At 37.6% G+C, this 26,597-nt stretch overlaps 1 protein-coding gene across 1 annotated transcript in view; it reads left to right on the top strand.

Annotated features, from left to right (window-relative positions):
* PTCH1 (patched 1) overlaps positions 1–26,597 on the top strand; it is a 63,379-nt gene that overhangs the window by 14,321 nt on the left and 22,461 nt on the right. Inside the window, exons 3-15 of the mRNA XM_065745666.1 lie at positions 8,845–9,034; positions 10,243–10,312; positions 10,425–10,516; positions 11,926–12,124; positions 12,711–12,832; positions 14,124–14,271; positions 15,029–15,160; positions 15,458–15,613; positions 15,972–16,070; positions 17,272–17,397; positions 23,943–24,061; positions 25,309–25,708; positions 26,223–26,532. Of these exons, the coding sequence (XP_065601738.1) occupies positions 8,904–9,034; positions 10,243–10,312; positions 10,425–10,516; positions 11,926–12,124; positions 12,711–12,832; positions 14,124–14,271; positions 15,029–15,160; positions 15,458–15,613; positions 15,972–16,070; positions 17,272–17,397; positions 23,943–24,061; positions 25,309–25,708; positions 26,223–26,532 (2,104 nt within the window). The 5' untranslated portion in view covers positions 8,845–8,903. The remainder of the gene's footprint in view (positions 1–8,844; positions 9,035–10,242; positions 10,313–10,424; positions 10,517–11,925; positions 12,125–12,710; positions 12,833–14,123; positions 14,272–15,028; positions 15,161–15,457; positions 15,614–15,971; positions 16,071–17,271; positions 17,398–23,942; positions 24,062–25,308; positions 25,709–26,222; positions 26,533–26,597) is intronic.

Genomic DNA, 26,597 nt, shown 5'->3' with positions numbered 1-26,597 from the left:
AGAAGCGTAAAATAGAGATTGTTTTGTCTTTCTTAGCCTTCTCTGTTTTAAAAAGAACTTGGCCATAGCGTCACACTCTCAGTGTATCTGACAGGAATCTCTGCATCTTGCACAAAATCAAATGTGCGTGTTACTCCTTGGTTTGAATAGCAAGTAAACTATGAAAAATGGGCCTCCTGACAGATGCAGCACTGTCTTGGGAGCTGGTGGCCAGTAAGAAATATCGGGATGGGGGGAGCCATGACAGGCAGCAGGTTTGGTGCTTGGGGGGAGTGCTGACCTGACCTGATTGTGTCCAACAGTGAGAGCAGTTCTGCTTCAGTGCAAAGCCATTCAGAAGGAAGCTGCTTAGGCAACAACAGATGGTACAGGAAGCAGCTGGTAGGGAATACTTGAAAGAAGCTGTACCCTGTTTCATAACATGTTCATTCCTTTCCTTTTATTTTTTTTTTTTAATTTGATTATTGTTATTTTTTTTAACTGTCTCCTAAAAGCATTATTTAGGAAATGGTATTTCCAGAAAAGTTCTGGATGAACAGTTTTTCTTTACTGTTTGCTGTTCCTTTAAAGATTTTCTTTAGAACTTAGTGCTTCTCTGTGTACAGATGAAATTTGTACTATCCCAGGAGTACAGATGAAAAGACTTCAAAATGCTGCTTTTAACCACACAGGAAAACAATTACATATTTGAGGAAAGGGCACTGAGAGGTTAAATGAAGTTGGGCCTAGAGGAAAGCTGACTGCTGTGGAACAACACAGCAAATTGTTTTTAACATGTTACCCAGCAGAAGCTTGTATCCAAGTTAAAGTAACTTAAGTCAATTATATTCAGCTGTTATAAAATCCTTAGCTTTAGTCCTTGAAGCCCCTTCTCAGCAGAACTGGAAACTAAGTCATTTTCAGTATGTGTGAGCCTTTGGGCCTACTATTAAGCATGCACAAATTTTTGTTAACATTGAAAAGCAGAACTTCAGTTTTGCTCAACAGAGGATGTAAACTGCTACAGGATCATAAACTATTTAGAGTTGCTACAGTGTGTATTAGCTACCTATTCCACCCATAGGCTGTCTCCCTGATTTCTAGCAAACAGCAGAGTCTGGGGTCCTTTACTCCTCTGATACTTTACCCAGAAAATGCTGTGGTTGAACTTCTCCACCAAAACCTCTGGCTCAGCTCTGACCTGAAGGAGCCACACCTTTGGAAGAAGCAGGCTAGTTCACTCTCCATTCATTTCTCCATCTCTTTGTTGAGATGGTCAACAAGGTGTCATGGTTTTGTGGTTTTTGTCAACAACACAACAAAAACCACAAAACCATGACACAAGGATACCAATTGTAACGATGCTTTTCTATAATATGGACACCTGCCTGCTAGGAAATGGACTGAGACCACCAACTCATTTCACATAAGCTAGCAAAACAGCTGTCAGATGGTAAACAACTTGTGGTCACTGTTGTTCCTGGCTGGATTAGAACCAGTGACCCAGAGGTGAGCAGCTCATATCCTGTTACCAAGGACATGTGTCACAGCTCAGTAAGCAGCTACTGCATTTTATATTTAATTGGAAAGTTTGAACTGCATGTACCAATTTTCTCTGTTTTGTATATTCTTGTACATTTCAAAGCTTCTGTTATTTTTTTTCCAGATTGCATTGTTGAACTTGTTAATTTTGTTGTGTTTTTTTATTGTATTCTGCAATGTCTTGACCCAGAGAGACACCAACCCAGAAGTATATGAAAACATAAGTAACTTCTTCAAGTGATCTGCGTGTTTTACTCAATCAGTAATAATGTATATATACATCCTGTCTATGTCTGATACAAATGCATACATGTAGAATCATCTTTACTTGGTTTTTAGAAAGAAAAGGTTTTAGCTTCCAAAGTTGCAGGGAAAGTTTCCCACTACAGTCCGAGGCAGCTGTTGTTGGGCTGTCTTCCTGAGCCTGCAGACAGCTTTGTGTCCTTGTCACTGCTACAAACTTTGTCAGACTGGCAGAATGAAGAGTCATCTTTGATGTGTGGTTTTTGTTTTTGCTACTTGTAGTCATGTCAGCTGTATTGAAATTTGTAACAGCAATGCTGGAGTCATCCCCAGCATCTGTGAGGAGTAACTTAGGACATCTTGGGAAGTAAAAAAGCATCCTTTTGAAGTGCTTTTGGGTTTTGTAACTATTTTTAAATATATCTATATATATTAAGCAGAAATTATTGAGATAATCAGTTTACTTCTAGAATTTCCTTGAAGCCAGTGGTCCTTGAGGAGATTGAAGGTGATTGATTGAGTCTTTATACTGTGATATGCTGACATGTTGTCTTGTTGGACATAAGCATGGGAGGGGAGAGAAAAGTGTGGATTGTTAGCTGGATGTTGGGAAAGGAAATGGGATAGTGCTGGCAGCCTTAACCTGGGCAGGCACAGTTGTTGCCTTTCCACATGAGCTATACAAATGCAGGTATGTGTATTCAGCAGAGTAAATGCAGTGCATGAAGACCTAGATGCGGTGGGGTGTTTCTGAATGACCACAGTGCAGTGCCTAGCAGAGGTCATGTTTAATTAATTACAGGATAAAGATAATCATTTTTCATTGAGCTGTTGGAACAGTCCACTGAATGACCATGTAATCTCTTCAAGACGCTGTCTTACCACTACTTTCCAGCTCTTGCAAATGTGTCATTTCCCTTGAAGTTTCATGTGATCTTATTAAATAAATGAGCAGAAAAAAAATTGTGCAGGTAACCAACATTTTTTTTTAAATATAATCCTAATAGGCTGACAAGACCCCTCCTTAGCTTCATTAGAATTTTTAATGAAAATGTTACGCAGTTCCTCCAGTACCTCTGTACTTTGCCAATCAGGACTAGATAAAGTCAATTATGAGGAAGTTAACACCTTACTCACTTCTTCTGTCAGGAAAAATGAGGATACTAAGCAGTTCTGTCTGTGTGCAGAAAAACTGTATTCTACGACTGACAAAGAACATGATGAGCAAGCAGCATGCACAGGCTCCTCTGAGAGAAACAGGAAGCTTTAAATCAAAAGAGCGTTATTTTCTGTGCCCAATAAGAGGTAATCTTCATACCTGCCAGAGAATTCAGCTCTCCATTTCTTTTTAGGAGTTTTCAATCCTATGTGATTTTTCTTAGGCACTTGATTCTGTTCTGTGATAGGTACAAATATAAACATTTAGGACAGGGGGCTGAATCTGTGGTGGGCTGGCTCTTCTGCTTTCCATTGTAATGAACTGCAACCTCTTCCAATCTGCAATTTTTGAGCAACATACCTGTATGGATGTAATAGAAATGGCAGATGGGTACAGCACAAAGAGAGACTTGGTGAGAAAGAAGAGTAGAAGGAACAGCATTTGGGCCAGAGAGAGATCTTGTTCTGGTAGCAGGAGGGAGTGTGCTGGAGGTGTGTGGTGGCTGTGGGCATCCCTCAGGCAGTGCTCTCATGATTCATGTAAACCATTCTGGAAAAATGTATTCACATGTAAACACTCTTTGGAAGTCTTTAGAAGGTGAGGCCTCCAGAAAATAATGTACTATTCATGCAGCTCAGATTTGCCACCGAAAAACTTTAGGTTCCCAGATCAGTAGTATTTCTGGAAACACTGGCTTTAGTTTCTCAAAAGTCTTGTCAGCGACTCAAAGTCAGTGGCAGGCAAACATTTGTATCCCAACTATTGGCTCCCAGGAATGTTCTTTTTTCGAGGGAACTTGCCTTCTGCTAAGGTAGTTGTACAGTCATGTACAGGGTAGCTATTGAACGGTTAGTATAGGTTGTTTACATATCTGGAAAAGAAAAAACAACCAGAAAACCCTCAGGCTAAACATTGCAATTGAGGAACCTGAAATGGAACATTATAACATGTTTAAAAAAAGAAGCAAGCATTTCATGCCTGTTGAAGAAACAGACAATTAATTAGTGGGCAAAGATTTTTAGCTATCATTTATTGCCTGATTTAGGATCAGTCTTCTAGTATAGCAGAGGTCAGATTTACTCTTAAAGTGCTCAGTATGGAGGAACCTGCAGTTTGCAGCAACAAGTTGCATGTTACAAGCACGTTAAGGTAATACCATGTATACTTTGAATGCTAATCATGGAAAATATATATATATATATATATATATATATATATATATATATATATATATATATATATATATATATATATAGGACAGCAACACTTGCAGTAGAAATGAGTTGAATGACTCAATGACTTCAAAATTGTCAGTGGAAATGCAATCAGAAGCTGTAATAAAAATAGGTATGTTTTCACTCTTGTGTCATTTGAGTGCTTCAGTATTGTACATATGTGTACTAGAGGGTAACAGTTTTGTTTTTGTGGTTGCTTCTCATTTAAGATGCACCAGAATGTGATGACCGAGATACAGGGACTGTGACCCAGGTGCTTGGTAATGGGATATGGAGCCTTTCACTTGCAAGGTCATAGGTTCAGGTCTGCCTCAAGTTAAGGATGTCTAAAACTTGTTACCACCTAACCAGCTGCTCATTGCTCTCAGGAGAGGGAGAGATGGTCGTTCTCCTAGCATGCTGATGGTTACTGCTCTCCTCGCCTTTGGGAAGGGCGAAGCATTCTGTACTTTCACCAGCTTCTGTTTAAGCAAGAAAAATGTCTTCAGTTGAACACCAGCCTTCACACACACCTTAGAAACTCATAGATTAACTGAGATATAGTTCTAGGACAGTGATGTTATTATTTTGTCTTGATATTTTTTTCTTCTTTTTAAAACTTTCTTGTTAGCTAAATTTTATAGAAAATGTGGTTGTCTTGTAGACAGACAGCTAAAATCTCTTGACTCCACTTGAAGGGTAGTGTACAAACTACTGCTTTGTATGTCATGAGACAGGTCTGCTATTTAAGTCAGTGTTATGGCTTGCAGGCATTTGTTTCACCAACCCAGCTGACTTGGCACTAAATTTGATAGTAAAGAACTCAAATGCTATCGAGTGACTTCCCATATATCAAAAAAAGAAAATAAAGTATGAGTTTTGTCACCAAGATGTTGAAGGGAACTAGCTCTGTCTTTGTTAGGGAATAAAAGCAGAAATATTGGTACTGTATGTTACGTGTGCAACAGAACTCCATTGCATTTCAAGTACTGTTGTCACCAAATGTAAGAAAATAGAGCCATGAAGGAAAACCACAAAGTACCACTATTTTATTCATCAGTTTAATTTTCCATTACATCATTTGTCCTATAATGTTTTTTCACATAATCGTATCTTTGGCAGTCAGAATTTTCCTCTGCAAGTTTACAGTTTCTTTGTATATGACTGTTACATTGTATGAAGTATCTGTGTTTGCTGGTGAAGTTTTCTTTGCTCTGTTTGGCAGAATAAATGAACATAATGGAACTGTCAAATAATTAAATGGTGTAATGCCTTAAGAAGAATGTAGAACAGACCTTCTGTTGAGTTCTGGAATTTGTGCCCACGTTCCTGGATGGTTTTGCTGTTCCTATTTTGAATGAAAAAGGGGGAAAAGCATTCTGTTCTGTTGGCTGACTTGTGTGATGCAGTTTTGATTAGCTAAATCTGCCTTGCTCTGTGAAGTTAATGTGGTTTGACAGGACCTTGATTAGGAAGCAATCATTTCTGTTGATAGTAAACAGTTGGTCACTTTCAGCAGAGATAGGAATGTCAGCCTTTGTCTTGCATTACATATGATTTGTTGTTTTAAGTCCTAGTTAAATTCGAAAGTGAACTGTGAGCAGAATGGGAGAGAAGATAATAGCAGAAGTAGGTGTTTATGATGAACTCCACAGTCCTCATAAAATTGTGTCTTTATTGTCTTGGCTGGCATGGTGATGCAAAGAGGGAGAAAGGTGTTTTGTCTTCTGAAATGCTTGCTGTGTGAAGGGCTGCAAAAGAAGCTCTGGTTCCATGGCACACAGATATACAACCACATAGGCTATCTGTGGTTCTCTACACCCTCTCCCTATTCCTGCAAGAAAGAGCAAATGTCATAAACATATCACAAGAGCAGTGGATGGGGCAGAAAGATGGCAGTGATCATGAACATTAGGCTGCTGAGTGAAAGTGTTGGGACTGTATAAGAATTCCCCCCACAAAGAAAGTCTGATAAATATGATACAAGACCAAGCAAACTAACTTTCCATCTGTAGTTACTGTTTGACATGGACGACTTGATGACTTGAATACGCATTTAGCGGTAGTTCTGCTTATGCACAGTCAAAACATCTGAGGCAAAATCTTAGCTGTCTTTTGTGTTTTATATGTGATATAATTTAAACAACATTTTTGCTACCATGTCTATTGTACTGGTATAAGGAATGTTAAGAAGTAATAAAGGGAATCTAGGAGAGGAAGATGTAGTTCATGTGTTTTTCTTACTGCGAGCTGATCATTGTTACTTGATGTGAAGGAGATAATGCTGCTAATGATGGAGTCAGAAAATGGAGTGTTTGTGGAAATACTTTTTCTAAGGATTCATGATCCAGAAATTAAGTGATGCCTCATGTCAAAATGACTAAATGGTGTAATTGTTGATGGTTTGATTCTGACAGTTTTAATCCATGCCCAGTTTCTTGCCTGGTGGTCCACTGAGCCCTAGGTATGGCATATGCATGCGTGGAGGACCCCACTCATTTAAGAAGTATGCTCCTGGCTTGTCCAGACTAGAGAATGTCATCTCCCACACTGCTAGCTAGTTACAGATCAACATATGTCCTAGGAAAACATAGATGTGCATGCCCGATCTCTGTTCACACTGTTGCACAACTAAATTTCAGCAGTAATGCAGATAATCAGTGCCAGTGTGACTGGGACAGAAAAAAATGTAATGAAGTAGCTTGGAGTTAACAGAGTATATGGTATTTTTGTCCTCCTCATCTGCATGTGGTCTCAATTCAGATAGCTGGCTGAATTAATTCCTCCCCCTCCCCCCATTCATTTGTTAGATAGACAACGGAGGAGGTTATATAGAGGATGCAAACTCTAGCTGAATGCTTATTTCTAAGGGGGAAGATCATTTTCCATTCTTATGTAATATTTCTGGCAAGAAAAATTGAATATGGCTCCCTCTAGAGCCTGTCTGCTTTGCAGTTTCCCACTGCCTTTTCCTTTCTTTTTTTTCTTATTTTTTTAAAACCATGTTTTGATATGAAGCACACTGTTAAGCTCATCTGGATTTATAAAACAGTCACTGCATATTCACTGTCTCCTGCATCACAGAATGTTACTGGGGCAGATACACTGTAGACGTTCCTTCCTGCTACATTCAAAGCTAATTCTCTTAATGTTAACTTGATATTTTTTCTTTTTAATTTGAAAGAAGTCTTTCCTTCCCTTCTTGCATTTTTAACTGAAGAGAAACATTCTGCTGTCTTTGCCAAATTATTTAGAAGAAGGGTTTAAATTAAAGCCATTTATCTTGAAATGTGCTGTTGGAGCAGTCTGTTCATATAAGTATAAGCAATTGTGACAAAGAAGTATTTGATCGGATCCAGAAGAGTCATAGAATCATAGCATGGCTTAGGTTGGAGGGGACCTTAAAGATCATCTATTTCTCACCCCTTGCAGTGGGCAGGGCTGCCCCCCTCCAGCTCAGGCTGCCCAGGGTCCCATCAAGCTTGGCTTTGAAGGCTTCCAGGGATGGACATCCATAGCTTCTCTGGGCAGCCTTACTGCCCTCTAAGCAAAGAGTTTCTTCCTAACATCTAAACTATATTTCACCTCTTTTAGTTTAAAGCCATTCCTCCTTGTCCTGTCAATGTCAGACATTATTAAAAGTTGTGCTGCCCCTGCTTTTAAGCTCCCCTCAGGTACTGGAAGGGCACAATGAGGTCTCCCCACAGTCTTCTTCAGGCTGAACAAGCCCAAATCCCTCGACCTTCACAGGAGAGGTGCTCCAGCCCACTGATCATCTTTATGGCCCTCCTCTGGACCCACTCCAGCAGCTCCACATCTCTCCTATACTGGGGACCCCAGACCTGGACACAGTACTCCAGATGAGGCATCAGGAAGTGCAGAGCAGCAGAGGGGGGCAATCCCTTCCCTCGCTCTGCTGGCCACTCCTCTGTTGTTGGAGCCCTGGACACCGTTATGCTTCTGAGCTGTAAGCGCACACTTCTGGCTCATGTCCAGCATTTTTGTCCACCGAGATCCTCAGGTCCTTCTCATCCGGACTGCTCTGAGGGAGTTCTTCCCTTCTCTACTCACACCTGGAATTGCTTTGACCCAAGTGCAACCCCTACCATGTAGAACCTCATTAGATTCTTATGTGCCCACTTTCTGATTCTGTCCAGGTCCCTCTGCATGGCATCCCTCCCTTATGTTGTGTTGACTCCACCACTCAGCTTGGTGCTGTCAGCAAACTTATGAGGGTACACTCAATAAAGAAAGGAATAAGTTTTTCCTTTTTCTTCTTCTTTTTTTTTTTTCATAATTGTGTGAGGAGAATTCATTACAACATAGGAAAAAAATTGTATAAGGCTTTGGTTTACACATCAATATTTTAGTACAGTAGGAGCAATTATGCCTTAATGAGTATGATTTTAGCAGTATTACTAAAGTAAATTTCTTACTAGTTTTAGTTACTCTGATCATTTTGAGGTAGATTCATCCATGAATGTGGCATAGCTTTTATGACTGGAGGATGTTCAAGAAGCGTCTAGATGAGGTGCTAAGGGATTTGATTTAGTAGTTGGGTAGGGATAGTGATAGGAGGATGGTTGGACTAGATGATCTTGTAGGTCCTTTCCAACCTAATGAACCTATGAACCTAGGATGCTTATTGTGATCATCACAAATAAGCAAATTTTGGCTAATACAAAACTGTTGCTATTTTTACATCAGTTGGTGGACGAGTGAGTCGGGAGTTAAATTACACACGGCAGAAGATTGGAGAAGAGGCCATGTTTAACCCCCAGCTCATGATTCAGACTCCACAGGAAGATGGAGCTAATGTACTAACAACAGAAGCACTCCGACAGCACCTTGACTCTGCACTTCAGGCCAGCAGAGTACATGTCTATATGTACAACAGGTAAGCGGATTAGCAAAAGTTTTCTCGGTGATATGTAACTACTGAAAATTGGACACTTGCTTCTAAGATATTTCTAAGAGATTAAAACTTTTGAGCCTTTAACTTATTTATTTGTCTGCCACTGTAAAGTATTTTTGGAAGAGATTCTGACAGCGTATCCCTGTGAGCAGTTCTACAGTATTCATCAGTGGTCTTCCTTAAGGAGTGATGTCTGTGCTCTCAATGTAAAATCTACTGATGGTATTTTTAATATAGAAAAAATGTCCACATTAGAGGTGTATTCATTCACTGAAGCACCATCTTGAATCACATAATGACTCTAAGCACTAGTACAATTACTGTCACAACAGTAGTTTGTATATAAAAGGAGATGAAAATCTGTGAGAAGTGTCAGTAGGTAGAGCAACAGTTATTCAATGAGGAAGGTAGTCAGTGTTGACCTTCAGAGTGGCTATGTGCACATACTGAAGACTGGGAACTATGTGATGTCCAACAACAACAAGTGCTACGAGTGCACCTTACGAGGGTACCAGCTTAGGGCTAGTGAGATATCTGCCTTAGAAGTGGTTCTTCCAGGGTTACTGCTCATCTGATAAAAGTGCCTAAGGATGCTTTCTGAGGCGTGAAACACAGTATCTTTCAGGATATCTTTTCATCTGATGCCTGAGTCAGCTTGTGCTCAGGCTCCAATTAGCTTTTACCTGGCTTCTGCTTTGTGTTAAAGTGCCAGAAGTCACATCAGTAGAATTTGTAATACAGCTGAGAACAGAATGAGAAAGCCTAATGGTTTCTTTCCCTCCTGCATCTGTGAGTCAGTTTAGGAATGTTCTAGTCCTCTAAGCCTCAAGATGACTTTTCTCTTGGTTGCATCACTGTGTGATAACTGAAGTCACAAGTGGTCTCATATACATAAAGTCATGTTTCTGTCCCTTTTAATCATGTTGATCAGTCTGCTCGCCCTAAAGTAGCTCTATTTACAGAGAGTGTTTAGAACAACTGAAACAAAAATATCTTATTCTATAACATAAAAAGAACTTTGCTTTTTATGTGAGGTGTGGTATATCTATGTTGAATAAAACTTACCTTTTCCAGCCATTTGCTTCTTGAAGACAGTAAGTGAGCGTACGTTGTAATTTTGTATTTATGTTACATTTACAAGATAATTTTTCAGTTATTGTGGAAGAAAAATATTGTTCTTTTTATTACAGACAGTGGAAATTGGAACATTTATGTTATAAATCAGGAGAACTCATCACAGAAGCAGGTTACATGGACCAGGTATGCACAGCAGGCATTTAGTTGTAAGCTTTTTCTATAATCATAATTCAATTTATGCTTCTTAGATTATATTCTAGTCTAACTGTGTATTTACCACTTCTCATTTTGACAGATCATAGAATATCTTTATCCTTGCTTAATTATCACTCCTTTGGACTGCTTCTGGGAGGGAGCAAAGCTACAGTCAGGAACTGCCTATCTATTGTAAGCATGCTTTTATTTAACTTTGTCTGACTAATTTTAATTCTATAACTATGTTTGATTTTGCGTTACATTTCTACTGTTCATTGACATTCTGGTTTAACAGAGAAATAAAATTGTAATGTCTCTCCTGAAAATATGCATGGATTTATTTTTTTTTCAGTTGAACAAATATATTTTTGTTTCTGTGAGATGATTTGTAGGCATCAGTTTGATTCCTCCATCGTTTTTCTCACTTTGCTAGCATGCAGAAGAAGCTGTAAGTTCTCAAACTAAGTTTTAAGGGCTTTATGCTTCTTTTGGAAATAAACTTGTCTCCTTTTTTCTTAATTTACAAGTAACATCGATTAATTGGAAATTTTATTATGAGAAAATTTCTGGGGTTAAATATCAGATCCTCCTAGGGAGCAAAAAAAAAAATCCTTTGCTTGTTAGATCACTAAAGAAACAAACAAAAAAAATTTTAAGAGCAGTTTCTCACAATTTATAAATGTGGTGTTATATGCTTTGAATGCATCAGACAGTTAATTGTTGGTATGTGCAGGCATTTTCTGTTAATTATGCAAGAGTTAGCATTTGAGTTATTGTTTCTGTTCTGATTTGCGTGTTTCTGTAAAAGCAATTTACTTACTTTCACGTAACCTTTAGTGTACATTTCTAGATGGGGAAATAAGGGGGTTTGTGTTTTCTGGTTGGCAGATTCGGAATAATGACTTAAGCCTGGTTAAGCAGATACAGTGTGGTTTGAACCACAGAATAAGGCAGCCAAAATCCGTTCTAGTCTGTCAACATCACAAATTCAGAAGTGGGGGGTGAGAAACGTGACAGTGATAGTAATGGCAGCCATTGTAGCAGAAGAGCTTGTTAGTTGATAGTCAAGCTGTCAGGGCATTTGAAGGAGCATAGTATTGTTATAGATAAACAAAGATCAGCTGTATTGATTGATTACATCTGCAAGATGATTATTGGAGTAGCAAGAAGTAATATGATACTATGAGAAACCCTTTCTTTCTTCAGCCCCCTCTCTTCTTTCCTTCTCCCCTCCCCTTAATTCTTTGAAGCAGCAGTTGGCTGCTTTTTTATTATTGAGGTGTGCAATCATTCGTTTTCCTTTGTTTGTAAATAGAAGTATCTTTAACTTGTGTTGTTGCATTTTATGCAACAACTTTGTAAAAACCTGATTTTTTTTTTCTAAATGACAGCAAGGCTACCAGAAAAGTACATAAATATAATTGAAACATGCCTTATTTTGTATGATTCAACCTTCTCGGTAAGGGTAATAGCTTATAAAGCAAACACACTTTAAAAAAAAATCAATTACTTGCACAAATACGAATTGTAAAAGTATGTTTCTTTCAGTACTTCTTTTGTCTTCCTTTATTTTAATCATTTCTCCCTGATTTATTTTGCAGAGGGAAGCCTCCTTTGCAGTGGATCAACTTTGACCCCTTAGAATTCTTGGAAGAGTTAAAGAAAATAAACTACCAAGTGGAGAGCTGGGAAGAAATGCTGAATAAAGCAGAGGTTGGTCATGGTTATATGGATCGACCTTGCCTGAATCCTGCTGATCCTGATTGCCCAATCACAGCTCCCAATAAAAATTCCACCAAAGTAAGTTTTCTTGTGCTAGTTTGTATCTTTAATGGGAAGGATAGAAGCAGGGAGGAGAGAAGCAGCAGTATGTAGATCTTATTATTGACTGATGATACCTGCTGCTGAAACAGAGTCACTAATGTTCTGTCATTCTGTGATGCAGTAGTTAATCCCCCACGTTTAGAGTCAGAGTGCAGTTAGCTGCTGGCCAAGCATGGCAAAGTGGCAATGTAGCATTTCAGAAGACTTAATTCCTCAGATAGAGATAACCATTGCTGAAATGCTGCTGCTCTGTAAGCTCATACCAGACAGCAAATATTGCCTTCCTTCCTTCAGGTAGGGCCAGTTTTAATTACTTTGTGAATAATTTGATGTAATAGTCCCCACTTTTATACATCTGTGTCTCAGTCAGGTTTTGGAAAAGTTACTGTTCAATTAATAACTGAATGATTTGTCTACTTGAGATGCTGAGCATAATTTTTCTTTTTAGACCTCTTAGACAATGTTTAATATCAGTTATTTTGTTGCACAGCATTTTGATTTATGGTACAAGTTTGTTTGAAATTATGCAACTGATGAATTTCTTCTTTATGACTTTTTCTAGCCTCTTGATGTAGCACTTGTTTTGAGTGGTGGATGCTACGGACTATCAAGAAAGTACATGCATTGGCAAGAAGAGTTAATTATAGGTGGAACAGTGAAGAACAGTTCTGGTAAACTTGTCAGGTAAAGAAACAAGTAGTTAAAGAAAATTCTGAAGTTTTTCTGTGTTGGATTTTGTTTCTTAGGGCATGTGAATTTATCCATCATGTGTATTATGAACTCTTTTAGGAGGACGTGCGTGCCTCAAGAAAACAGAATTTAAAACTTATTAGACAGTTGCTTAAGTGTGTCATTGCTTCCTGCTTCTAACCTCAGAATAATAATGTACATTTCTCAGAAATGTTTTTGTTCTTTTTTCTAGCAGCTTTGTTGTTTGGCATATATACATTTAACATTGAACAGTGTCTGAAACACTAGACAACTCTGAGCATTTCTTGAAATGCTGTAAAAGGAAAAAGGTGGGAAAAAATATGGGTACTGACTCATCTGACTTTTCTTGAAATAAAAAGGAAGTTTTTTGTTTAGAATCAATATGGAGAAAACTATATTCTTTATGTTATTTTATCTTGAATATACTTTTCTCAAAATGCCCTTTTTCCAACTTTTTATGGAAGTTATGACAGTCAGGACTTCAGTGAGGGGAAAAACCTGTGAGAGAACTATTCTGAAAACTACAGGATTTAGTAACCTACATGAAGCACAGTTCTTAGATATTTAATAGAGATATTTTCTACTGGAAGTCTTTGTATGAATTCTGAACTTTTTTTTTTTTTTAACATTTCCACCAAACATTGTAAGTTTATTTCTTGCAGGAAATCTTTCAAAAATTAAGCCAAAGCATATACTTCTAGTGAAAAATAAAATAGTTCTTTAAGCTTCTAAGATTGTTGGATATTGTTGCATATTGTGGAAAGTTACCAGAGATTGTTGTTGCCATTGAGTATTCCTCACAGTTTGCCATACATCAGGAGTTAAATATGTCATTTCTCTCCAGGGATTGAAGATGACCAAGGTTTTCTAATGACAGATTGCCAGTGGCATGTATAAAGATAGTTATTTCTATAAGATCTTGTGTCATCTTCACTATAATGTGTCACTTGTTAATCATGATCCTTATAATTGATTTGTAGGGTTGCGTTCTTTGCTACCCAAAGTGATCCTATCAAAAATAATTGTGAAATAAACTTCAGTGAAACTAGGTTTAACCTCAGTACTTAAAATACCCATACAGCTGCACCAGATACATAGTAGAATAATTATGCTTTGTTCAATTTTAATATGAATATGTACTCTTTAAAATACAGAGCTCCTACAAGCTGCTATTAGGTTCTCATCTGGGATCTCATGCCATGAAAATAATTTACTGAAAATGTTTATATATAACTCTTTCATCTCTTATTTCTCTCTGTTACAGTGCCCAGGCTTTGCAAACCATGTTTCAGTTAATGACTCCTAAGCAAATGTATGAGCACTTCAAGGGATATGAATACGTTTCACATATCAACTGGAATGAGGATAAAGCAGCAGCAATTCTGGAAGCATGGCAGAGGATGTATGTCGAGGTAAAACTGAAAATAACCTAGATACCATAGTATAAAATCTTACTGTGAGATCCACTGTCCTTTGTTATGGCTTTTTATAGTATTCCTTCAAAGAAGATGCTTAACTGAAGCTGAGTTTTAAAGTTGATTTAGTCTTTTATTTTAATTGAGAAGCTGCTTGGTTATTCACATATGAGAAGCCTGAAGGCTTCACTGTTTGATATCTTGAACATTTCTGCTTTGTTGAGAGTGAGAAAGGACTGAAGACCTACTTGGAATTTAAAAGCAATTGTCTGGCATGATTATTCTAAAGGTGTCTGGAAAATATTAGCTAGCCATCGATTGCTCTCCCAGCAGCAGTCCGGGTGGGGAGGCCACATGATGGTGCCTGGCCTTTGTGTCCCAGACTGTGACCTCTTCTGTGCTGCTTCTGACCTCTGTGAAATGGCCCTGCAGTGGGAGAAAGAGGAGCACTCTGAAGAGCATGCTGAACTTGGATTAAAGGAAAAATTTACTCAACAGCAAAGTTATGGAAAGAGAAAACCTTCACACTGAAATTGAAACCGTCTGTCAGTACAGTAGACTTTCCTAAAGGAGCAGATTCTTACTTGATAGGCAGTAGCTTTCAGGTACTTCATCTCGAATCAGTGAAATCTCTTGTGTAAGGTGTATGCTATAACATAAAGGCGAAAACAGTTTCAGGTGTTTACTGTAGAAAATGTGTTTGTTTGTTTGTTTTTAATTTATACACAACTGTTTTTTATTTTTCTTTTCTTAGGTTGTTCATCAAAGTGTTGCACAAAACTCTACTCAGAAGGTGCTTTCCTTTACTACAACTACCCTGGATGACATTCTGAAGTCATTTTCTGATGTCAGCATTATCAGAGTAGCTAGTGGCTACTTACTAATGGTAATAAAACAAATTGTATTTATTTGTCACAAGAAGTAGAGCATGGCTTAAATATCTGCTTTATTCTTACAAGTCAATAGTCCAGAACAATTTTCTCATACCTTGAATTAAAAAAAATGCAGTTTGTAAAGTTTTGTTACTTCAGTGTAAATATCTGATATGTCTTTTCTGTTTAAAAATGCTTGTAAAGATGTGTATGTGGAAGAGTGAGATATCACTTTTAAGAAAGGATCCATTCTAATACTTTGATATTTTATTTTTCCCCCCTTCTCCCCTCACCCTGACCCTTCCTTTCAGCTTGCCTACGCCTGTTTAACAATGCTGAGGTGGGATTGTGCCAAGTCTCAGGGTGCCGTGGGGCTGGCAGGAGTCTTGCTGGTTGCACTGTCAGTGGCTGCAGGCTTGGGTCTATGCTCATTGATTGGAATTTCCTTTAATGCTGCCACAACTCAGGTATTTAGGAGCCAAAAGTCTGATTACTAGTACTTTGTTAGTGAATGAACATATCTGAATCTTTGAGGAAAATAAACTGCCAGATTATTTTTATTGCTGATTTTCATTTGTGCCTTTCTCCTGTCTAGTAATTGAGCTGTGAGAAATTAAGTGATGATGCTGTTGAATGGTGTTAAAGAAAAAGACAGATTCTGTTTGGTTTATATAATTATTTGATTCTGTATACTTTGTTTTTATGTGTCCCATTATAAGTCAAGAGTATAATGCTAAAGTTACTTCAACTACTTGTGCAATAGCAAGGTGCATGATAGATCATAAAAGAAATCTTTGCTTTTGCTTGTTTTGTTTTTCCCCCAAGGTTCTGCCTTTTCTTGCTCTCGGAGTTGGTGTAGATGATGTTTTCCTTCTGGCCCATGCATTTAGTGAAACAGGACAGAATAAGAGAATTCCATTTGAGGTAATGAGAAAATGGGAAGTTGGGGTTAAACGAAAGGCTTCCTATAGGGAGATACTGAATTTATAATGAGTTAGTAATGATTTAAAAAAGCAACAGGTTTTTTTTTTTGTTTGTTGTGTGTTGTTTTTTGTTTTTATTTTTTTTTCCCCGTAGAGGTCTTTCTCTGGTTTGCATAACCCAAAGTTTACTCAGTATTTCAGTAATGTGAATTTCAGAACAAACTCCTATGTGAGTCTGACATTAAAATGATGGAATGCTTTTAATAACAGAGCACAGTTTTGGAGTAAAAACAAATATAATTAAATTATTTTTATGTGTTATCTTTATTTGTTATGTCTTTAATTTGTGCTTTTAAGGTGTTTTTGTCCTCTTTTTCTTTCCTATTCTTTATAACTGGCCATGACATTTCAAAGTATAACATTGAAATTATGAAATCTAAACGTCATCACTTCTGAGATTTTTCGTTTTATTGACCTTTGTATCTTCAGTCAAGATTTCATATCCATAGTGCAAATAACTTAAAAACAACATAAATTTGCCCATTCTGTTATGTACAAGCAGTGTCTTCCCTGTGCAAACAGTGTCCTCCCTGAGCTGTTTGTGGGTGGGTCAGCATGCAGTCGTTTCATTGGTACTCCACTGTATCCTATTTGGTTGAGAAAGTCTCCAGTGGTTGCTTCTCTTCATTTCTTTGGGTGATTGTTGTTGTTTTTTAATAAGTACTTCCTGGTTTTGGAGTTGTTGTTTTTTTGTTGCGTACTTCAAGATATGTAGACTTATAATCATGAGTCTATGGTGTTAATGCATGCCTGTGTTGTCTGAAAAATGGTATCAGATGAACATCCATTGACTCCATCAGCAGACAGTACATCCTACTTAAATTACAGATATATTTGATATAATGACAGTATCAATTTAGTTTTCTCTTTTGAAACTAGAATCAGATTTGATAATGTTTTCTACACACTAAAAATAAATTGGTATTTTATGTGTCACCTGCTTCTCTCCTGAACGGTATACTTAGTGTATGTTTTATTGATATGCTCTTAAATGCACACTTGTATTTGGAATTTCCATGTCATAGTTTTTCAGTAGTGCTGTGTTGTATCTAGAATGTAGAATGACCCTTTCACTTCCAGGACATCTCTTTATTCGCATGACTTTTAAGATGTACCTCCTTTTTTTGTTTTTGTTTTTGCAGGACAGAACGGGTGAATGTTTGAAGCGAACAGGAGCAAGCGTTGCCCTTACATCCATCAGCAATGTTACCGCATTCTTTATGGCTGCCTTAATCCCTATTCCTGCCTTACGAGCATTTTCACTCCAAGTAAGTTTACGTGCTTTGTTAGCTCTTATTGGTGTCCACTTGTGGGAGACCAGTGATGATACTTGTTAGCAACAGTAGCAAAGTCCACATCCAGTGCTTCGGCAGGCCGCTGAATTACTATGTAATCGTGGTTTTCCATAGATCTGGTTAGTAGCAGCAGCTGTCATTCTGCTCCTCCTGTGGATTCTCTTGTATTCTACTCGCAGATAGACTGCACTGCCGTTCCACATTTGGGTTAAGTGCAAGAACCAAGATGTGTGCAGCTAAGAGGAAACAAGTCCCTAGAAAGACTTGGATTGTTACTGCATCGTACTGCACTCAAGTGCATTGTGCTGCACTTGAGTGAATACCTTAATGTTCCTAAGTGGGAATTCAGTTATTTCATTCAGGAACTTTATGGGTTGAAACGTTATTGTTTCTTCCTCTTTCCCTCTGTCATCTTGTATTTGTTTCTGGTAATATGCCTTCAGAAGGATGATATATTAAGAATGCTTAAGAAAGCTTTTTTTAGTAATAAGAGCTCTTTGAAGAAAGCCTTGGGAGGTTCCTATCAGACACTGCTTTGACACACAAGCGATTTATAGCACTGCCTGACCTTTGTGTAGAACAGGCAAACTGTACTTTTCCAGTAGTCATTTTTCTTCTGTTATAGCGTGGATTCTCCAATTATTTTTCATTCTCCTGGTGCCCTTGGCTACCCAGAGGAAGCAAAGGTTGCAGTTTTTCTTAATATGTGTGGCAATTATTGCTGTTGCCAGAGATTTAGATGTGTGTGCTTTAAGCTGTAAAGTAGTAAGCTGTTGGTGATGGCAGCTGCATGACCAATAAGTGTAAATAACTCATTTGCCATTTTCATCTCAATAGACAGTTTGGTATTGAAAATGGAGGAAGTAAAGGCCTGTTTGTTTTGCTGCACAGTTCAGCAGGTATCTGTAGCACATAAACTATAGCTGAATCTTGAGTGGTTAGCAGAATTTAGCTCTGCTGACTTGCTGAAACCTTGGTGTCTATTCTATCGGTGACATAACAGTAAATTATAATTGAAGCAAAGACTGGTATCAATATGTGAAGTGTATTTTTGAAGTGTAATACTTTGCAAGAAGCGTTTTGTAACTTCTCAATCTGTGGTCCAGATTCAGCCATCCAATATGGACCTTAAACAGCTAATAGCATACTGGACATCCTCACCAGGAATTGGAGGAGAAGTCTTCTTTTCCTGTCATAGTAGTAACTATGCTTTTGCAGAAGTTACTACAGCTTAAACACATCTCAAAAGAAGTACTCAACAGAGATTAGCCATTTTGTCCTAATCATACCTCTAAGCTGTTGAATGGGAACCAACAACACTAGTTCTTTCTTTAATCAGATTTTGCTGAGCCTATCTCATTCTTTGCATCAGATCATGAATGGTTGCCTTTGGATAGTAAGTGGAGACAACAGCTGCATATATCTGTAGTCTCAGTGCAAATTAAATGTACCTATCCTGAGGTATTTTCTTCTTGCCTGCTGTCACCGTGTAGACTGAATCAGAAAACAAAAAAGCTGTCCTCAGAATAAAATGGCAAGCAAGAAGTTCCCAATGAGATTTCAGTATAATCATGTGAGAACGTCGACATCATTCAGAATAAAAACACTGTGATCAAAGTCTGTTATAAGGTAGTGATTAATATAGAATTGATATGTGGGATTGCTTCTAATGTTTCAATGACTCAAACTTTCCTCACTTGCATCTGTAATCTATATGCAAAAAAGGGCAGCTGAAGACCTGTACTGAAGATTTATTGGAACTAGAAAATGTGTGGATAAATAAGGAACCACTAAAATAACATCCCTTATTGTTGGAAAGGAACATGTATTACCTGCTTTGTCTAGCTTCATCAGAATCAGATAACTTTAGCAGGTTTTCATGGTTGTTCTGTATTTATGTGTGGATTTCTTTACTTATAGTTTTCTTTCTGTCTTGGGCTTGTTTAAAGAACTCATTGCCATCTTTGATAGCTTCCTAGCAAGACTCAGAAACCAATGAAATGCTGCAGTTTGATTTCCACCTTCTTCTCATCTAGATAGTGAATTTTTAACAGATGGACTTAGAAAAAGAATTGCTCTTGACCTTATTTTACTCTTTGTTCACTTTTCTTAAAACAATACAAGATAATTGTCAAAGTTTCTGTAACTTTTGAGGCCCAGTATCTGTAAAATAACCCAGCTGCTGAGGGAGAATAAACAATTTCCTGTACAAGTTCATCTTCTAGTTGGAAACTCATATTTTGCATATCAATGCTTGCTTCTTTATCGGCTTCTGTTCTGTTTGCCAGCTCAAGCATTTCATTGATAGCCCTGAGCTGGTCATTTACTTCATGGAACTAAAACTCTGCAGGCTTGCTGTTGTTTTTGGAGTCTACTAGATTTAGCTCTTGCTGAGTTAACAAAAAAAAAGTTAAAAAAAATTGTTAAAAAATATATATATTTTGAAAGTGGGATTTTAAAAGTTAGTTCTGTTATGTGTTTAGAGACTGTGTTAGTTTTTTGACTGCATTTTTTTTCATTTGACCTAATTAGCCCCTTATTGTAACAGTTTTAGGCTTCAAGGAGTTAATAGTTTCTCAAATAATTCAGTCCTGATGATCACCTATAGGAAAATGCTCAGAACTTTGAAGGATTAGATTCTGAATTTTCAGATGTGTTTCATTTCTTAAAATTGTGGGTGGGTGGGATAAAGGGAGGTAATCAAAGAACTCTACCGAAGTAAAGTTCACAGTAAGAATGTCTTAAGTATTGTTCTTTGTTTTGGGTGTAAATGAAGGAGATTTGGCAGAGTGTAACTTACCATCATGCCTAATTCTTTCCTTGAACAAAACGTTCAGGTACTTTTATGGAATAAATTCTGCCCCAAAAAAGAGAATGCACAGCTTCATAAAAATTCACCTAACTTTCCTTGCTTACAGTGGAAACTTCCTCCCCAGCAGTCGAGGGATGGTGTAGATTCAGTAATGAGTAAAGGTGGAACTTTGCCCAACAAATCTTAGCAGTAACTTTTTCCCTCACAGCAAGAATGACAAGTTGTTTTTTTCCTAAATGTAAAAGTGCATTACCAGGTGGTGGTGGTGGGTTTTGTGGAGAGAAAGAATGTCAGTTTTTAAACTCATTCAATTATGTTACTCTGCAGAAGTGGTTTGTCCCCCTCCTTTTACCCACATCTTTTAGCTTTCCCTGCTCTTGACAAGATAATTTAACAAGCAAAATGAAAGCCTTAGGGGAAGAGGAAGGGGGAGATGTGAGTCTGTGTGCTGTCAGGAGGGAGACGCAGATAGGCAGTTGTGGAGTGGAAGTTTCCCTGACAGACCTCCTCATCTGTTCGTCACCTCTAGCTATACAGCACACCCATTCTCCTTGGGTGGGCTGCCAGGAATGGCAAATAGCAGCACATACCTTAAGCAGGGCCCCAGCCTACCAGCTTGGCTCCCTTCTCCCTTGCTGCCTCCAACACAGACTGCCATTCTTCTGTTTCAGTTAACAGTTGCAGCAGCAATAATATTTTGAGGCTGTACATTATGAAAAGATGCAAAATCAAGAGCAAATTTCTCAGAAAATGACCAACATTTTTTCTGATTAATGGGATATTATTTTCATTCCAACTGATCTCGTTTCCTTTAATGTTTTACTGTACTTTTATTATATGTTTTCCCCTAATACTAATCTAAACTTCGTTGATTTCTTAGGCTCTTCCATTTGATCGTTCTTTTCTGAAGAGATAAGAGTAGGTGCCCTTTTCCCAAAAATCCTAAGCATGCTTTCAGCCTGAGTGCTGCTAGCAGATTACCCCTACACTGGAAGCTGTTCTATTACAGAACTGTTGGCACTTCTCCAGTGAATGTAATCATTATAGATTGGGAATATGGCCACGATTGCATTTTTTGTGTTTCCCTTCCGAGCCATCAGATATCTTAACCAGTACTGGGAGGGGAGGTGGTGGCTGATGTGTCATGCCACAGACTTAGTCACCTTCACTAGTTCTTCCTTCCTTCTCTGCAAATCTGACCTTGAACTGCTCTCTTGTGTTGCATACTTCCATATGCTGCTGGAGCTGGGAATGGGCAGCATGAACTGGGAAATGTGCTGAACCTGGTCAGGTCATGGGGAGTCTTTTGACAAGACAACAGACAGAACTGATAAAGGAGCAAATGTTTTGCCTGTCTAATTTTGAAAGCTGAGTGCTTTTGCAACCTGGAAATGCTGGTGAAGTAGGTGAGAGAGAAAAAGCCTGCAACAGGCTGGAAATGTCTTAAGCTCTAGGGATCTGTTTAAATACAAATCAGAACAGAGGGGATTGTTTAAAAGCATTTGATGTCTGGAGTTTGTAGTACAGCAGTGGTAGGATGCATTGGAAAATCTATCTAATCCTAGGAGGAATGCCATCCTAATAAGCAGTTTTTCTATTTCTAGTTGCATTCGTTTTGATTCTTCATTAAGAATAAGAAGTGAATGTAGCTAACTAGCTTTATCTGTGCTGTATGCTTAAGTATTCATTCTAAGGTATGGCAGTATTTGAGTTTCAAGGATTTTGGAGTCTAAAGAGAGAACTGAAAAGGTATGAACTCTTTGCAGAGTTTCATAGACCAGGAATAGGGGACTTCCATTAGTTCTTCAGCTACTCAGGAAGGGGTAGGAATTATTGTCAGACCTCAGCTGAGATTTTTTTTTTCCAGTAAAACTTCACATTTTAACATTTTCCATAAAACTTGACAGAACAACTTTGTTAGACACAACTGATTATTCATGTCACAGGGGTGATAGAATTTTCAGTGGTTTAGTAGCTATAAAGGAAGTACTTGTAAAAATCTAAAAATCAGGTCCAGCAAACACCTTGTTTGCAACAACAGCCGTTTGTTTTTGTGACAGATTCAATTTATTCTGGTGAGGATCAAAAGGAAATGACTTTATCTTGAAGTCTTAGCTATGACCTTAGGTACCTTTCTGTGTGGCTGCATATAAATCATGAAACAGTTACTGGATCTTTTCTCTCAAATATGGTTAAATGAATATTAAACTTTAAGTACTAGATAAACACTGTAGCAGTAGTTAAGTCTACAAATAATGAGCAGGACCTGTATGAAGACAGCAAAAGAGAAACATCAGTAAAACCTTATTCTGTGTTCAATGTATTTGTGATTGAATGAACAAGGCAGTATTTGAATAACTTACTACGTTTTTAGAAAACACAGAAGTAGTATCTAGTCTCTTTATCATACTTTCCAGCTTCAGAACTCTAAAAATCATTCAGAAGATTAATACTTTGATTTTGAAGGGTAAAAGAAAAATGTAGTACCATAAGTCAAGAATTTTTAAAACATGAACATCTCTTCAGCTACAGAATTTTAGGTCTGATTGTTCAAGATCATAAACAGCTACTTAATTATTTTGGAGGCATGACGGCACGTTTATATTGAGTACACCACTTGATTTTCATTTATTTTTCTTTCTATTAATTCTATAATTTCATTATGAAACTAGACTGCTTGTTGCTTACTTAATAAAATAGGAGGTCTAAAATAGATGGATTTCAGTTGCTTTTTTTTCACTTGTTGATGACTCAACCACTGGTTTTTTTTCAGTGTATTTCTTACTATCCCACCAGTCTTACCTGTGCTCAGGTTTCCCTATTTGACAGATAGAGCCCTTAGTAATTCTCCGTTGCAAGTAAATGCTATTAATAGTAACAATAAATGCTGTGTTTCATATATTCATGGAGATTTCATGAGAATCTGTGTGTGGGAAAGGATTTGAAGAAGTATGGTTTGAAGGTGGTTGTGTAGGGAGTTTTTGTTTTTTTTCTGAGTGTTCTCTTAACAAATTAAATCAAGTGTTCTTCCAATTTAAGATGCATTTTTGTTCCGGTTTAAGACTTGTTTTGTTAGACTGGATCATTAATCAAGTTTTGATAAACACAAATACATAGATTTCCTATGTGTTATTGGATTAATTTTGCTGCTTCTTAGAAAATATTATAAGATATTCCCATAATGCTTTTTTCTTACTGGACTTATAAGCTCCTTGAAGTGCATGATATTAGCAGTTTCATTAGAATTTGATTAAACCTTTACTTCATTATTGATTTTAAAATGCGCTTTAATGTTATTCTGTTTAAATAACATCTCTTAAATGTGAGAACTTCAGTCCTAATTCCAGCTTTGCTTATGCTTCCACCTTTTTTATAATGGGAGACTCTGAATGGAGCAGAATCTTAGACAGATGAGTGATTTATCAAGTTTGTTTTTTCTGCTTTAAAAATCATGGTGCTGCTACATCTTTGGGCACAGACAAATTAAAACACATGAAGTCTAGTATTAAAATAAACTAGTCAACTACAATGGGACTACAATAATGAAACTGGAAAGTAAAAATATACCTCCCAGTTACCTTGGGGAGAGGTTTGAAAGCATCTAACAGGTAAGCTAGAGAACTGAAAGGACATTTAATGCTGTGTAAGAATGATGGCCTGCATGAAGTTAAGTAACAACACTGCTTCTCTTATGATTGGTCTCTAGGCAGCAGTTGTGGTGGTATTCAACTTTGCAATGGTTCTGCTAATTTTTCCTGCTATACTGAGCATGGACCTTTACCGTCGAGAAGACAGGAGGCTGGATATATTCTGCTGTTTTACAAGGTGAGAATGTATGACATTGATTGATGAGGTGTGTCCTTTTATGGTCATGAGTGCTACTGTCCCTTGTCAAGAGTAGGTGTTCACTGCAGTGAGGTCAATATTTTATTGTCTTGATCATATTGCTAGTGACCGAATTGCATTTGCTACTGTGATCAGTCTCTCTCTGTATTTGATCTTTTGATTCTGATATCAAAGAGAGAAAGCACTTTCCAAAATTTGTTTTAGTGAGTGGTTAGAACAGGGAATTGATGGCATGACTGGGCTCTCGCTTTCTGTTTCTGATTAAGTTGTATTTTCATTGGATTGACTTAATGTGTTTTAGTTTTGGAGGCCTAATTCTCAGAAGTAGGAGGCAATCAGGCTGTCCATTTATTCTACCACCGATAGTTGCACCAAACATTTGTCAGAATTTGAGCCTATTTGTATATGAGGAAATTCAGTTAATGACAGCTTGTTTTGTTTAGGTAAGCAACATTCTGAATTCCTTTTTTTTTTTCTGGTAGGGTGTATTCATTTGATGAAAAATATATCATTTTCTGTCATCAGTTTGTCATTTCTTATTTACAGGAAGAGATTTATCTCTGTCAATTAAAAAAAAAAAAAACTACCTAGGTATATATTACATTCTTGCATAGGCTAAAATAAAATAATGCTTAAAAAAATACTTGTGAAATGTTGTATGTTCATTTAGCCCATCCTACCTGGGGTATGCCTATGCATGCTTTCATATGTTTACTTCATTTTTAAAACATCCAGTGAGTGTGCAGCAGGTGGTTTCAAGCTGCCTCCCAGAGGTCTGAGATCTCATGCAGAAGGCCCAAATATTATTTAACAGTTACTTTAGTTGTTCTAAACAGAAGAACTCAGTACTTTATGTGTTTACATTTTCACTTAAATAGCCTAATTCTCAGCATGAGCACAGGAATGCAAACTCATATACACATTGAGCATTCAGACTGTGTGTGACTACCTGGCTATTGACCTGATTGGCATGTATAAGTAATTAATTGAGTTCTATGAGTGTATCTCAATATCTACAGACAAATGGTTGTTTCTGCTTTGTTGAGAAATCCGTGCATATTTACAGTTAAAACCATGTCTAAGAACCACCTGCATTTAGAGTTGCAGAAGATTCATGTCAAAGCATGATAATTAATGTAAACCATCTGGAAGTTGCAGAAGCAGATTATCCTGCCTGGTCTGATTAAAATAAGAATGTAAGCAGCTGTTTTCCTCTTCTCTTACAGTCCATGTGTCACTAGAGTGATTCAGATTGAGCCTCAAGCATATGCAGAAAACGACAATACTTGTTACAGTCCTCCACCCCCGTACAGCAGTCACAGTTTTGCACATGAAACTCAGATTACAATGCAGTCTACAGTGCAGTTGCGCACTGAATATGATCCTCATACGCAAGTGTACTACACCACCGCAGAGCCACGCTCAGAAATATCAGTACAGCCTGTGACAGTGACTCAAGATACCCTTAGCTGCCAAAGCCCAGAAAGCACGAGCTCGACAAGGGATTTGCTTTCCCAGTTCTCAGACTCCAGTGTGCATTGCCTTGAGCCACCCTGTACGAAGTGGACGCTCTCAACTTTTGCAGAAAAACATTATGCTCCATTCCTCCTAAAACCAAAAGCTAAGGTAATCAGAGAACAATTTATCTGTTTGTCAAAAATAGATTTCTGCATTGTCTGCAAGCAAAATCACCCTGACAGTAATAATAAACATAAGAAATAAATATAATTATTTTGCAGTAGGAATTCTTAGTAATTTTGCAGCTATATTCATACTTGAAGTTTTATCTTGATAGCAGAATAGTCACAAAGCTTCAAAGGTGAGTAAGTTAAAAGGGATTTTGTTGACTTTCAGTAACATAAGCTTGTGAACTATGCAACTAAAGCCACTATTTAATTTTATTACTGTATAAATTTTTCATCCATGTTCTAGAGACCTTTCAATAAACTCAAGGCTTAGCTAATTCGTGTTTATGTGATGCATATATGAAAAAAAAAACCAACAGATAAGAAAGACAGGCTTAAGAGTGTGTAGTGATGGGAATTAATTTTGAACCTGGTTCTGTAGTGTACAGTTATGAATTGTTAGTTTCCTTAGAAACCTGAAACTAAATGCATTTCTGTTTTTGTTGTTGTTGCAGGTTGTGGTTATTTTTCTTTTCCTGGGCTTACTTGGGCTCAGCCTCTATGGAACTACCCGGGTGAGAGATGGACTAGATCTCACAGACATTGTACCACGGGAGACACGGGAATATGACTTCATTGCTGCACAGTTCAAGTACTTTTCTTTCTACAATATGTACATTGTGACACAGAAAGCAGACTATCCAAATGTCCAGCACTTACTTTATGAACTGCACAGAAGTTTCAGCAATGTGACATATGTTTTGCTGGAAGAGGACAGGCAGCTTCCCAAAATGTGGTTACACTATTTTCGAGACTGGCTGCAAGGTAAGAGAAAAAGGGCACAAACTTTTCTTCGTTCTGCAATAGCAAGCTCTTATTAACTGTAATAA

The sequence above is a fragment of the Cyrtonyx montezumae genome, unplaced genomic scaffold (genome assembly GCF_038088225.1).
Source record: "Cyrtonyx montezumae isolate F1298 unplaced genomic scaffold, pur_monq_1.0 scaffold_36, whole genome shotgun sequence".
Classification (NCBI taxonomy): Eukaryota; Metazoa; Chordata; class Aves; order Galliformes; family Odontophoridae; genus Cyrtonyx; species Cyrtonyx montezumae.
This window is presented reverse-complemented; position numbering and strand designations above follow the sequence as displayed.